The sequence below is a fragment of the Seriola aureovittata genome, chromosome 7 (genome assembly GCF_021018895.1).
Source record: "Seriola aureovittata isolate HTS-2021-v1 ecotype China chromosome 7, ASM2101889v1, whole genome shotgun sequence".
Taxonomy (NCBI): Eukaryota; Metazoa; Chordata; class Actinopteri; order Carangiformes; family Carangidae; genus Seriola; species Seriola aureovittata.
In genome coordinates, this window is record NC_079370.1 from 7,557,048 (window position 1) to 7,572,168 (window position 15,121).

The window sequence follows — 15,121 nt, forward strand, 5'->3', positions numbered from 1 at the left end:
GAGCTAGCAGGCTGGGTTGGAGACGGGCTCATAAAAACATGGCTGTGTTGAGAAAGGGAGAGGATTCATAAGGATAAATTGCTGCTGTAACCAGGACAAATAAAGGGCTCGGAGAAAAGAGAGTTGAGATATCAAGTAAAGGAAGCAGAGTTCATGACCTCAACCAACTCGTGTTTCATTATATCTGAGATCTGCTGTGAGGCTTTTCCTTGCTGATCATGACACTTCACGTATAGGAAGCTCTTATATACTGGAGGTGTTGACATGATTTGCTTCTTCATCGCTGCAATCCAAACTATCATCAGCTGGTGAAGAAAGTCATTTTACAGTAGAAGACAGGTGTACGGGACATCAAAGTGGAGCCATCTTTTGTTATCACCACCACCACCAAATTTCTGCTCTTCCCGTCTCGGATTAGAACAAGTCCCCTCGCAGCGAGCACGACCACATCATCAAGCCTCTGCGCAGGGATTATAGCCAAGATGATGAAAAACTGGTTGCAAAATATATGACGAAGCAGGAGGATTATAAGGGATTGTCTATTCTACTGTAATGATTCAATCGCAGGCTGATGGATACACGGGTGAGGGTCAAATTTGCTGCATTCAGATGAGGCTTCAAACCGTCTTAGCATTCGTTAGTGTGAGGATCCTTAAACTCTGTGTTTATGTAATCTGCAAACACTGATCAGTCTGCAGTGACGTAGAGCCGGAGTCACTCTGACGATGACGTCTCCGCAACCTGAGACATGCCGCTTGGTGTATAGTAATCAGTGTTTGGCAGTTTTAATCACAAGCGTTTCCTGCCAAGCTCTTAAGCTCGCGGTGGCATTAGGGAGCAGATTTTGCTTCATTCACTTGTTTCAGGAACTATTAATATACAGTATTTCTTTTTCTTTTTTTTTTTTTTTTAGCTTTGCCTCATTGCAGCCTGTCACCACTCTCAGCCTTAATATTTCACTAAGCTGCAGACTCTCACAATAACTCCTCCTCGAAGTGCTAACACGTCCGCCCATCTTTTCATTCATCATCTCTGAGGCAGTCCACTGTGACTCATCAGACTTCCAGTCTTCTCAATGACAATCCGCCGGTTTAAATTCCCCTCAGACCCTTTTACGCCAGGAACATTTCATTTACGTCTCCATGCTCATTCATCATTCACCATGAACTCTTCTGGTATTGCCTTTTGTTGTCCGTGTGTTTACATTTCACAGTATTCTTTGTCTGCATTTCTCTCTGTTGTCCCGCTCCTTCACACGCTGGCAACCCACAGAGCAGAAATCTTTTCCTTCCTGCAGTGAGCATCATAGCTTGAACCGTTTGAACTGGCTACACCAGGGCAGGTTGACCTTCGCAGCCTACAGTGTCTCTCCAGCTCGTATGCACATGCACATGCACTTTCACCCTCACTCTTCTTTATTTTTTCTGCATCCTGCACTATCTGCGTCTGCAGAAAAAAAGGCTTTTCTCCGGTTTCATTGCCATACATCCGTAGCATATCAGTGCAGGGTGGTGCAGGTTCTCTGTGGTGCCTCTTGTGGTGAGTAGAAGGAAAGAGGAGAGTGGGGGCATAATGAATAAGTAAAATTGCATGAAATAAATTCCTGCTGTTGTTGTATCCTGCCGCGAGGGTTAGAAGAACTTTAGCACTGAGCCTGTTAGTCTGGGCCACACTTCAGAGGTGGTGGTGGGGGGTTTGAATGGTGCTAACAGCCTCTGGCGTCCTGGAAACAGAAGAGGGTGACACTGAAATAAACAGAGGAATGGGTGATGTGGTGAAATATAAATTGATATTGAGTAATGTGGACAAGTGTTTGAAGTTGTCCAACACAAATTGCTTTAGGAAATGTTGTTAGAAAGTTTGCATCCCTGCTGTAATTGAGTGTGAAATTGCAGGTGAGCAAGCCGCAGTACCTTACAATATACAGACAAGTGGTGTCTAAGTGGACTTTATACAGATTGATTAAAAACGTGGAATAGTTCATGTCTTTCTTAATTAAAATCTTCTTTTTTAATATTTCTGCAGATTCTACAAGCTACAATTTCTTTGCTGCGTGTTAAAAATCTTATAGAGTTGCATTGTCCCCCAGATGAATCACTAACTCGATGTGCCAAAGAGCACATACACATGAACATGAACTGTAGATGTGCACACTCACCTCACTAACTCCAGGTTCTTCCTCTACCTTTAAATGCCTGCAGGGCTGCGCCAATGATGCGGAGCGGCTGCTCTTTTAAGATGGCTGGTTTAATTTCTCCATCTGACGGGTGCTCTTTGTCAACAGGTTATTATAGCTTTCCTAAATTGGTTGGGCTGTACATTTGTCTGTGCACAACTAGTGAGCTAGAAAGCTCCATTCAGATGAGATAAACTCTGGTAGATGGGATGGGAAGCACCGCCTTGTTTTATTTCTTCAGAGGAAATCGGAGATTAAGCTTGCAAGTTGGATTTCTATCAAGGTTACACGCAAAAACCTGAGATGGAAAAATTCATTCATTCTTCATCCTGCTCACTCCTCCTGCAGAAGAAGGTTGTATTGATTACTGGGGATATTCTAGACTTTTTTTCTGTTTGTTTACTTTCTGGATTTAAGGTGGATGGCCTTACGACTGGCTGAATTGATGCTGCGGTGCCGCGGCTGAGTGTCTTTATCAACTGCCTAATCAGAGCCTCTAGCTTTAGCTGTCATCTCCAATCTGCTTTAGTGGGATGACAGAACATCAGATGTATGATTCCCCCTCTCCTACTGTGCTGGCGTGTCTGTTGATCAATGCAAGAGAGAGGCTTTTGGGAGACGGAGGAGGCGAGGGGTTCAATAACACTGTGTGCGGTGTGTAATCTCATCTGAGAGGCTGTCATATCAGACAGGGCTGCTGCACTGACACGCCACGCTCTCCCAGAGTGGCAAATTAGATTGCTGCAATTAGATTGACGTGTGTACCGCTCAAAGTCTGGAGCCTCTCTAATCATGTCTGGACAGTTTGCATTTTGTATTTGTCTCTGATTAGATTAATGTGTGTGATTGTGTTGATTGGCTGATTAGTCTTTGACACTTGTTTTCAAATATCAAACCCTATTTCCAGATTGTAAAATTAACAACCATTATGTGCGGTGGCTTGTCCTTTTAAACTCTTTATCAGGGCTCTGCTTCTTGACTCGCACGTGAATCCGTCCAACTCACAGCGCCACAGTCGCACATACTACAGTTGCAAAGACGATGCTGATGTCCCATTCCAAACACATTTCATACATATTTGCTCAAGTAAAATTTGTCCTACCTTTTACTTTTACCACAGGTGATTATTGTCATATAATAAACCATAAAATAATTGTCAAAATATTCTTAGCAACTAACACAAAAAAAACAGTGGGAAGAAATTAAAATCAGCTCTCATTAAAGCTTATAAATAAATAAATTACAGTAGCTCAGAAGTCAATGAGAGATTGATGCGGCCCCCCTCTGACAAGTATTCATCAGCTACCTGGTGCAACACGCAGAGACTAAACACTGATATGCTTTAAAATAAAGGATTCCTGCTGTCCGTGATTCCAGCTACAGCCTTTGGCTCAGTCGCCTCCTCCTCGGCAGACCTCATAATGGAACAAATTTATTTTGACTCTGGCTCTAATGTGCCTTGATCTATCAGTTCTCTGTCCTTTCCATTGTCTTGCCGGGCGAGTGCTACCACACTGGAAGACACAGAGCGCCATTAGATGCAAGTCCTTTTGCGGGCAGTTCAACTGTGTGATTACCATAATGGTGGAAATGGAGGGACAGGGCTGTGTGGGGTGAGATGGGACGCAATCAAGAGTCATTGCTTCTAATTATGTCCATGTGGTCCATTACGAGGACAAACTGCTTGCGTATGGACTATAGTGTAGTGATTTTAATTTCTTTGGTCATAGTGTATGTGCACAGATGCTGAGCAGGATATTTAAATGCACACTACTGGTAGCCATAGCAGCACTGCAGTCACACAGATGTATCTACAGAGCAAGGAGGGAGTCAACTTTGTTTTTTAAACACAGCACTGACTCAAAATGTTCCTTCTCAAATGACAGTCGGCTGTCAAATAGATAATAATCAATGCATATCTTAACTGAGGCATTAGACACTACAGAATAGAACAAAAAAAGAAAAACATAGAATCTCAACTGCTGTTTCAAATCTCAAGAATTAACTTTAAATCTCAGATGTCAAGGCCGTTAAAGGGATTGTTTAAACTGGAACAGAATAGATTAAAAATTACAGTGATGGGAGACAGGAATGATAAATGGATTCTTGAATGCTACAAATAACTGTTTCTTAAATTATGGACCTGCATTTGGTGGTGATTAATTAGTTAAGTGGTGATATTAATATATTACAACTTTTAAATATAATTCCTCGTTGACAAACCTGCATACAGTCTGGGTTTATAGCAGGTTCCAGGTCATTAGTGCTGCAGCTATCTGGAGTGGTTTTTCTTTACTGACAGCTGGGCTGTTTTCTGAGCCGTCCCACCTCCCTTCGTCTTCCACTGCTCTTCTCTGAACAGGGGGGGGCTACATCAATGTCTCACACGCAACACAGCTATGCATATTCCTTGAGGCAGGGTCAGCTTTCCTTCGCCTTATGATTCAAACAATTCGCCTCAGTAAACAGACCTTTCCAAACAGCTTTGTCCCTGTGGCTGACACCTGCTCATCCAGGCTCTCTTCAAATACGCCTCTTCTTCTAGTCTGAAGAAAGGTTTCAGGACCAGGTGATGAGTGATTTGTTAGCAAATCTATCAGAATTCGTTGCACTCTTCGCAACTGCGTGCTGTGTTTGCAGTATCACTTGAAAGCCAATCTTCAATCAACAGCTGATTGGTGGGTGTGAGATACATTGCAGGCACAATTTGTCCCGTGTAAAGAGAACAAATGTGCAATATCGAGTGAAGAGATTAAATTGAACATGTTTAATCATGTCTAACGAGCCCCATGTATGCACCCTTGTACTGTGAAGTAACTAGTAGAAAGGTCTTTACAATGATAATGAGTGGGATTAGTTTCTCTCACTTACATCTTGTAGTAAGGGCAGGATAGGATCTGGAAGTAAGGATCTTATATTTGCAGCTACAGAGGAAGGTCTTAGTGCAAGTTCGCTCTGATAGTGGCACTGTCAGTTTCTGTTGGCTTATCTTTGGACGACAGCCAAGCTGTTTGTGCCCTGCAGTCTAAAAGACTTTAGGGTTTGTTGGGATGCCTATAAACACAAGCTGCTGAAACTATGTAGACAAATCGAGGGAACCTGAAGCAAACAAGCCACCAGTACTGCAGTGGAAGCTCACATGTAAACCTGCATGACAGGATTTCATTTTTTAACCATTTAGCCCAGTGTTAATAGATAGCCAGATGGCTTTTTTACATGCATGTCACAAAAACTTTGAGACTATGGAAACCAAAAACTAACCCTTATCCACAAAATCATTTTCACTTGAATATATCTTCATTAAATCCTCACAATCCTCACACTAGAAAATCTCTTGCTAGCACTTCTAAAATTTCATGTTTTTCCAATTTATATTAAATGGTGTTTAATTTGTCTTTGCCTTCCAAATTCGGCCAAAACAAATCACTTAAAAAATAAATTTGGCAACTTGATGGTGAAGGTTTGGCTAGGATTTAAGCACAAAAGCAACTTGGTTTCTTTAAGGAAAGAGCTTGTCTTAGATTAAAATAACTATTTTGTTATGGTTACAAAAACATTGTGGTGTGGGTTTGAAGTACTACATTTTTCAATGTTAGGGGACAACATGTTTATGATAATAACCACTTGGTTAGAATTGGAAAACGACTGCGGTCATGGTTACAAGAAACAAATGTTAACTGTCGGTAGGAAACAAACTTTTGTGTGCTGTGGCCCATGGTTTGTTTACTCAACCTCTCCTCCGAATGTAGACTTGGGAGTGGAGTTTCTGTAACAGTGTGACACAACTTTTTCCTTTGCTTCCATAGGACAAGACGAGAGTCATAAATGTATACGTGTCGTTAGGAGACATTAACTGAAATGACTGGTGTTGTTGTGTGATGAGCCCAAAGATCTCTTCTCTCGCCATCAGTAAAAATGCATTCAGTTCAGTCACTGCAGAGAGGCATCTGTTACAACCCAGCTCAGTTATTTATTAGTAAGGAGATGAATAATGGTGACAGAAACAATGAACGGGGCTGACTAAAATGGGAGCAAAATCAAAAAACCAAAATATAACAAATAGTGGACTCAGTTTTTAAAACTGACTAAAACAAAAATAAAATGGAAAGAAAACCTCTCTACCTACTCAACACTAAAACAAAACAGTCAAACAGCAACCCTGTTCCTAGTGAAACTGAAGAACTTCCTACGTCAACTAGTACCTCACTTTTAACTCCCAACAAGCTTTACCACAATCTTAACAAAACTCAATGATCACGTGAGGTACAGTACATTGGGGAGCTGTATGTATGTCAGCCGCCCCGAGTGACAGGCTGGCCAGACTTTTGTAAGCTCGGTTGAAATGGTTTCAGCTTGATTTGTCTAAAACCTCAAAACCTGGCTGACATGAGCAGTATGCATTTTTTTAATTATATGCATCATTAGTTAGAGTACATCCAATTGAGCCTCCCTCCTCCCCTATTATTGGTATTTTCTGACTTATCTGCCGTCTGCTCTTTGGGGAGACTTAAGCATGGTGTTGGTATAGTTGTCTGAAAAGTCCATCTTGACTAATGGACATGACATTTGTCTCTCTCTCCATGTCTCCCTACCTTTCTCATGCTCAGCTCAGTAACTCTACTCCTTCTAGACTCACTTTCTTCTCCCTCACTGTTGCTCTGTTGCTGCTCTCCATCCACTCACCTGCACTCACCTACAGTGTCATCTCCCTCGTGCGCTTTATCTGCGGTGCTAACTGTGTGCCACGAATAGCAAACAGCTAGATATCATTAATGTCACACAGACACAGCGGCTCGCTAACCCTGTCTCTCTGGTGCCAGGTAGCATTAGCGCTAACAAGATGCTCATTGCCCTGGCGATTGATAATTGGATACAGGCAACCAATGGCAACAGGGCACTGTAATTAGTGTGAATCCCAGCGTCTGCATCAATTAGCTTCACTTTGATGACGTTGACAAGATGACCTTTTGACCACATCAGTAGTATGTTATTCCTTTGTCTGTTGTAGCTCTGATTTATGTAGTCAATGGAATTTACGATGAACATCAGGTATATTTCCTATATATATTTTGCATACACATCGTACACTGTATGCTGGTTAAATGAAATTAGAGCAGAAATTTTGCCTCTCAAGTGTCCCCTGAGGGATTAAATAAAGGAATAATTTGTCCTGATACATATATATCAGGTAGGTGTGTGAGTGTGTGTGTGTACGATTACAGAATAAGAGAGGAAGAGAGAGCGAGGCCAGTAATATCACGATACACAAACGGGCTGCAGTGAGTGATTGATCACATGGACTCTGGCTGTCTAATGTAACCCCCCCGACCGACACTGACTGGCCAGTGACAGCCATGATGAATGAACATCCACTGGCCAATGTCTCACTAATGGCTTTCCGTGTACTCTGCTTGCCTACACACACACACACACACACGCACACACACACACGCACACACACGCACACACACACACTCACATTCTTGTGCACACTTCCCACTTGCACATGTGTACACTTAATTTCTACCTTTTAATACTGGTTCTCAAAGGAGATGAGGATGTTGAGGCACTTTGAGCAGCAGGAATGTAATTTTATCAACAGCTCGTGTTTAACACAGATTAAGAAATATATCAGTATTGGGTGATTACTGTTTTTCTCCTTTCTGCCTTTCTCTGAGCCTCAGTCTTTATTCTGTTTCTACTGATTACAGTTCTTTAGTTTATTAGACCATGCCTATGAAAATCCTTATTATTTTAGTTGTACGAAATGTTCAACCTCTGGCCATTTTTCACACATTTGTTTTCAACTTATCAACTTATCAACTGATTAATCAGACAAAAAAGTAAAAAATTATTACAATGATCATTTGTTGCAGCTGTAATTTTGTCATGTACTAAACTAAAATAAAGTTTTTAAAAGTAGATATTAGTATAGGGTTCCTATACAAGATGGCGAGATGCCAATAACGCAAGACTTGTCTTGGTTAACATTGTTCCTAAAAGATGTGATTCACAGATTTGCAGTTGACCAAATGACCAAAACCAACTGACGTGCAGTGAACCAGGGGCCCCTAAGGGTCTGGGATCCCGGGGCAATTTATGTATGCGCTGATGGGTCCTGTGCAGTATTTGAAGCTGATAATTTACTTTTTATTTACTCTGTCTTTCATAGATAATTCTGATAATAACAGTTTATCAAATCTAACTATGCTTATGTGATGCATCATTTTCCAATAAAATGTGGGTCCTCCCATTTATCCTTATTGGTTAAGTCATTATCAGTCTGTAATTAAAGATTTAGTTTGTTCATTTTTGAGCTTTACTAGGCATTAAATATGCAAAATACATTGCAGACATTATAATGCATAATAAAGCAAACTGAGGAAGCCTCTGTGTTGTCATGAATGTATTCACGCATGTTTTTATAAATACCCAATGAACACAGCTATTGCCCCTGTCTTTAGAGAATCCCCCAAGGCTCCTTCCATTTGTTGCAAAGGGCTACAGAAATAAATGGGGTCTTAGACCACTGAAGCCGAAGAGTATACCATGATGGATTGATCTGCTCCGTCTATACTCAGAGTCAATCAATCATCTCAGCTTTCGGGCTGTTTTCAATAGGAATTTTCCACACTGGCCTGCCTTGCCTACAGCCTCAGAGAGCTACCTCTGGGTTTGGAAAACCAGAGGGCATTAGATATCTGATTACACCCCTCCTCTCAGTTGTCGCCATCACTATTCGTTATTGAATGGAGATAAGACTGCTCAGTAAGTAAACTAAAAAAAGCCCCCTGCCACATAATAGAGTCAAAGTTTGAATTACATCTGAAAATATGCTGGATTTCCTTCTACTGTAATATAAATAGAAGCAGGAAGTCTTATATAGTACACCAACATACATCTGACACTACATATGCACTAGGACATGGCTAACAACCTTGGCAGATGGTACTGTACAGTTATGTAGACTACATGTGTCTCGCTTCAGGCTAGCGCTGCCCTCTCGCTGACAGGATGAGGTGAAGTGCCAGCAGGCACACCATGGCAGATGAGTTTTCAAAGAGTGGAAATATCTGGTTTATTTGAACTGAATAGTCACAGCCGTGGCACAGCAACTGTAACAAAAGTAATAGCAGTGCTGGAGTGTAGCTTTGTGAGTGTTTTTCTAAGACATAGAAAGCTTAAGTCCCTGTTTCTCTACTGTTGATACTATAAATAGTTCTGGATTTATGACCAAAGCATATGACACCTATCATTCTGTCAAGCCAAGTCATTGATCCATGTCCCACATGCCCTTTGGCATCACCACTGACCTCATAAGATAATCCATAAAGCTGTGGAGATGATGTTAAAGGTCAGTGGTGGTTTAAGTTTTATTCTCAACATGGTTTGTCGAGTGGATACTGATTAAGAATGAAAATCCTTTAGAGGATTGCAACAAACCGTTGACAGTAAGGGAGTTTCATGTCTGTTCTAAATCTAAAATGTCACCTCTGAATTATCCCCTGAGGGATTAAATCAAGGAGTAGTTTATCCTGGTGCACTTATATTACTTGGGTCTGTTGTGTGTGTTGTGTGTTTCATTTAGAAAGCAAAATAGCAAACCTTTACTGGTTCTAGCTTCTCTAATGTGAGGAATTTTTCATTTTCTTTGTTTTATATTGTTATTAATGATAGTCTTTCGACCATTTGACATCTGAAAGAAGCTGATAACAATAGCAACATTAACATATTATCACCTTTATAAAGGTAATATGGCAAACTTGTTAGCAATCACTTGTCTATTTACACATCCTGCTGATACATAGCAAGATTGCTTTTCATTTTGAGTCGCGCTCCCGGTCACCTGACGACTGAAAATCCAATATTCACTTTCCCTTTTGCTTTGTTTTACTTACCACAGATTCCTGAAATATGTCTCTCTTTCTGTTGCTGCTAAGTGTTCATCAGCTGTTGTTAATTTTGTCTGGCTGCCATTTGCTGCTGGGTACGTAGCAGGGTACATTCAGATTTTGTAGCTTTTTTTTTGTTGTTTTTTGTGGAAAAGAGCAGCCTGCTGTGTCTGTAAATGGCACTGTGAGAGCGGTGAGATTGAAACAATGAAGTTGTCAGGCTATAACTCTAAAAGTCAAAAGATTCTCAAATACTCTGTGCAGTTCAGGGAAATTGCAGAGTTTGTGATAATTCTCTTGTGACAAAAAACAAAAAACTGTAGACAGAATAATAAAGACGGCAGAGAACGGAAACCTGAACAAAAAATGAAAAAGAGACTAGTTTCATTTCCCTATTTTGTGTTTTTTTGCCCAAAGGTCTGGTTATCTTGTGCATATTTGGGGAGCTTTAACAATAATTCCTGATAAAAACCAACGACTTTGATGTGCCATGTTGCTGTGTGGTTGCATCAGATCAATCCAGCCATCTACTGTAGGCTAGGTTCTTCTCAGGGATGAACATAAAGACTTTTCATCACTTTTCTCATTTAACCAGGTCAGTTTCCACTCTATTGCATTTTTCAAGTAATCTGCAATGCGAGCCCCCGAGCAGTGCGATCCAGTCTATTTAGTCACAGTTCATTGTTATTAAACTTCCAAACTATAATTTGCCCTTCAACTCTTTTACAGTAATTCATTACGGATAATGTTTATTTTTCCTTTGTGCCGAGCTGTCTCTGTGAAATTCAGCTGCATTTGCATAATATTTGGTCATATGAGAATGAAAATAAGCTGTGCAATCTCTCATAAGGCCACCAGGATGGAAGAAATACCCCTTAGCATTTCTCATTTAGTTTGTGAAAAGAAATAAATGGCTTCAAATGAGATTCCTAAACACAGACAGAGACAGACACAGACACACACACACACACACACACACACACACACACACACACACACACACACACACACACACAAAGGCAGATTTTTACACAGACAGTTAACAATGGGAACACATACAGTGAGTGTAAGGCAGGAGCAGCTGCTAAATGTTTGCTATAATCAATGTATCGGTTCTTTTTTCCTTCTGCTGGTTGATTCCTAAATGACTTGACTTTCATGTTGCAGTGGCTGACGCTTTTTAGCTGATGCTTTTAATCTCAGAGGAAAGAAGCTTTTCATCCTAGCCACACAAAGCTGTTTCAGTATTATCATTCAACATCACTGCAGCTATTACAGAAGCTCAGCATGTGAGGGACTTAAATGTTTTACTTTTTATCACAGACACTGTCAAGCTACTGTTGCTAATCAAAACATTAAAGGTTTGGGGTTAAATCTGAGCAGCTATCTGCCTTCCAGGAACTCGATTTACAGCCTGTTAGTCACTTTACCTATTCCTTTCTTTCCTTTATTGAATCCTATTAAAAACTCTTTGACATATTTGATGTGAACATAAATCTGGTCTTAGCATTATGAAATTTCTTTACAAGGGAAATAGCATCTGGATGGGTTGCTTCACTACCTCTGGGATTAGTGGTTGAAATACTGCTAAGCATCACTGTGATGCACTGTTACAACAAACTCAACACAACACAACATGCTGTGTTAATATTTCATCAGTTTGCCACTTTCAGAAAACTGCTTCAAGTCATGTTTAGTTGTTTAGTTGTGAATGACCACAGTGGAAAAAGAAGGTGGTAAGACAGATGAGTGTCTCAGTTCCCTTGTCAGTCAGTGGTTGCCAGTTGCAGTTTGACTGATAATGGTCACTGTCTGTATGTGAAATATTTTTTCCACATAATAAACATGTGAGGACTTACAGTTGTTGACAGGTTAATTAATTAACACTTCAAATGTCTTTATATTTGCTTATAACCATATTATAATATGTTCATAAAAAAACTTTAGGGGTGTTTAATTAAAGGGTGTTCTAACTTTTCTCCTCAGCAACGCGTCTGTGTTTGATCAGGCACTAACTGAATACTCTCATGCATTTTGCAGGTGGCCTGAGAGGAGCATCCATCATTGACTCACTGGACACACTGTATATAATGGGACTGATGGACGAATACAGTGAGGCCAAGGAGTGGGTGCAGACCAGCCTGGACCTAAACTCAGTAAGGCACTCCATCTAACTGGACACTATTTTGATTTACTGTTTAGTCTGTAACTCACTTTAAAGTCTCAATTAACTCATATGCAACCGTCGACCCACCATCAGGCTCAACCACACTCTGACTATATTTACATAATGAAGTTTTCAGCAGTGGTCTTGCATGCTGGATTGATTTTAAGCTGTGCTTTTGTGCTTGAGCACCAACATTGTGTCCACCGAGTTTGACAGCTTTCCAAAGCTGAAGACATTCCAGGAGGAATCAAAAGGCTCCTGTGTGGCCACCGGCCACGCCGTGTTACAGACTGATGGGATTCTCTGCCTCTCTGAAAGGTCTCTGTGGGGCAGAAAATGTGATAAATAAAAGAGAGGGAGAGGAGAGGAGGTGTCCAAGGGATGTTTTAGATAGAAAAACTGAGGGAGAGAAGAGGCAAGAAGAGGCCACGGCCCTTTCATTGAGTCTGTAATGATGGCGTCTGGAGCAACTGAGGGTTACCAGTTCTGATATCCTGTTGGGATTGTGTGGAGGCTGGAAAGAGACAGGACAGGTCTTTGTGCGGTTTACTGTAAACAGTCAAGTTTGGACCATTTAGTCTTTGGTTTTGTACGTTTTGTAAATGAGACAGGTCATTTCTGGGCCACCACTCAGTCAAATTTTCCACCATGTGTAATAAAATGTGGTTTACATAATGGTGTGTAATTACATAAGGTTTACAAGCTCAAATGTGTCATTATGACTGTCAGCATCGTACTGTAGATGCTAGGCAATAATTAAACCTCTTCACAGCTTGTTTTGACAGGGTGTCAGATGTGTCAACTTTGGGATGTTTTGTTTGCTGACACAATTTGCCTCAGTTAGCATAAAAAAACTGTTTGTTTGTTTCAAAGTTTCTTGCTAGGAAAACAACTCCTGACTCTATGTGACACATGTGGCATAGCGCACATGATGCCCCCAGCACATCTGAATTGTGTGGGAATAGATAAAGTCAAGCCAACAGTTGTGTACACACATTTATTCCACTGGGGAGCAGTCCCAGTTTATTGTAAGGGCCAAAACACACCAGTAGTGTGTTTATCATGTGCTTTTATCTTGTGGAGCTCAGCACCATCTTGATCACTGCCAGTTTCGAGGTCATAAAAATATGCAGTGAGTGTTAATTTTTATCCACACATCAAAGAAATTCCTTCAGCTTTTTTGTCTCCATGCCGGCGGCAGTCGTGGCCGGGGGCTTTATGTTTTTATGTCAGGTTCTTCTCCGTCCGTCTGTCTCATTCTCATGAACTGAATGACACGGGCGACTGTGGCTCAGGAGGCAAGGCAGGTCGTCCACTAATTAGGACGTTGGTGGTTCGATCCCCGGCTCCTCCAGTCTGCCCCTGATGGCTGTTCCATCAGTGTGAATGTGTGAATGAATGGGTGAATTTGGCAAGTATTGTAAAGTGCTTTGAGTGGTCAGTAAGACAAGAAAAGCGCTATATAAGTTCAAGTCCATTTACCATCCATTTACCAATGTCTCAGGAACTCTTTCAGGGAGTTTCTTCAAAATTGGACTCAAGGATGAACTGATTAGATTTCAAATGTCAAGGTCACTGTCACCTCACAAAACACGTTTTTGTCCATAACTCAAGAACTGAAGTGATGAGGTTTTATATCCAAACAAAGGTCAAAGGTCAAGTCCTGTGTGACATCATAATGTTACACTTCTGGCCATTATTTAACTCAGGAAGGCGGAGACATACAACTGAGAGGCGGTAATTCTACTTCTTTACCATGGAGTGAGGCTTGATACTCACTCGTCACTTACATAATGGATTCACTAACCCCTTAACCATCACAGCTGAATCCCTAACTCTGACATAAACTTGATTCTAAGCCTAAAACCATGTTGTAACCCTCAAACAGCCGTTTAAACTTGTGGGTCCAGCATTTTGGGTTGCCGGTTTTTGGACCACATGAATGTAGTATAACAAGCCCACACACACACTCAGACTCACACTCACAAACAGTTTTTCTCTCTCCCTGCGGCCGGTCTATCCCGGTGAATGCAGATGAAGATTAACTTTAAGAGGGACAGTAGCTGCTGGCTATGGCAGCCGTCAGAGAGCCAGTAATGGCAGCCACTGACAAACAGCCACACGGTCACCAATCATAAAGACAACAAACACAGATTTACACTTCACACTGCACTTTGTCACGGGTGTGATCTGCCACAATCCATCAGCCTCGCTCCCTCATGCTTTCATCAGCGGTTTCTGGAGAGGGGGGTCAAACCCACCAGACAGGGACTCCATCTCCTCTGAGGCAATTAGACCTGACTTAGTACCGCCAATTTTGATAAGTTCTCCAAATATTTTGATAATGTAAGGGTAAATAATGTACATGTCCCGAGCAAGAGCTGTTATTAGATTCTGTCCTCTTTTCTAGAAACAAATAATCAGCCAGGTTTTTTGTAATTCATCGGTATTCATCCATGCACATTTATGGATTTGATGGGACTGTTTTACACCTGCATGGTAAATGGAGTGAATGTTATGAAATAGGGAGAGATGGGGAGTGGCGTGAGGCGTTGTTAACTCAGAAACACACTGATACCTCACACACACACACACACACACACACACAAACACACACAGTCACCTGAACATCGAAAAGTGGTGTTTTTAAATCACAAATAACTGAGTCCGCAGTACACCTGGCAAACATTTATGTGTCACAGAATATCATCATTTTGATAGTGAACTACCTCATGCCCATCTAGAAGCCTGCTGCAGAGAAAATAACTGACTGGCTCAATGTACAGATTGTCACATACACTTGGGGATGGTTCACTAAGCTTGCCAAGAGCCTAGGGACATTTTCTGATGTCCTAATTTTATCAAAATACTACGTAAGGAAATGCA

At 41.2% G+C, this 15,121-nt stretch overlaps 1 protein-coding gene across 4 annotated transcripts in view; it reads left to right on the forward strand.

Annotated features, from left to right (window-relative positions):
* Positions 1-15,121, forward strand: part of LOC130171589 (mannosyl-oligosaccharide 1,2-alpha-mannosidase IA) — a 183,880-nt gene that overhangs the window by 90,023 nt on the left and 78,736 nt on the right. For all 4 annotated transcript variants that reach the window (XM_056379644.1, XM_056379645.1, XM_056379646.1 and 1 more), the window contains one exon: positions 12,109-12,224. In XM_056379644.1, coding sequence (XP_056235619.1) covers positions 12,109-12,224 — 116 coding nt within the window. The remainder of the gene's footprint in view (positions 1-12,108; positions 12,225-15,121) is intronic.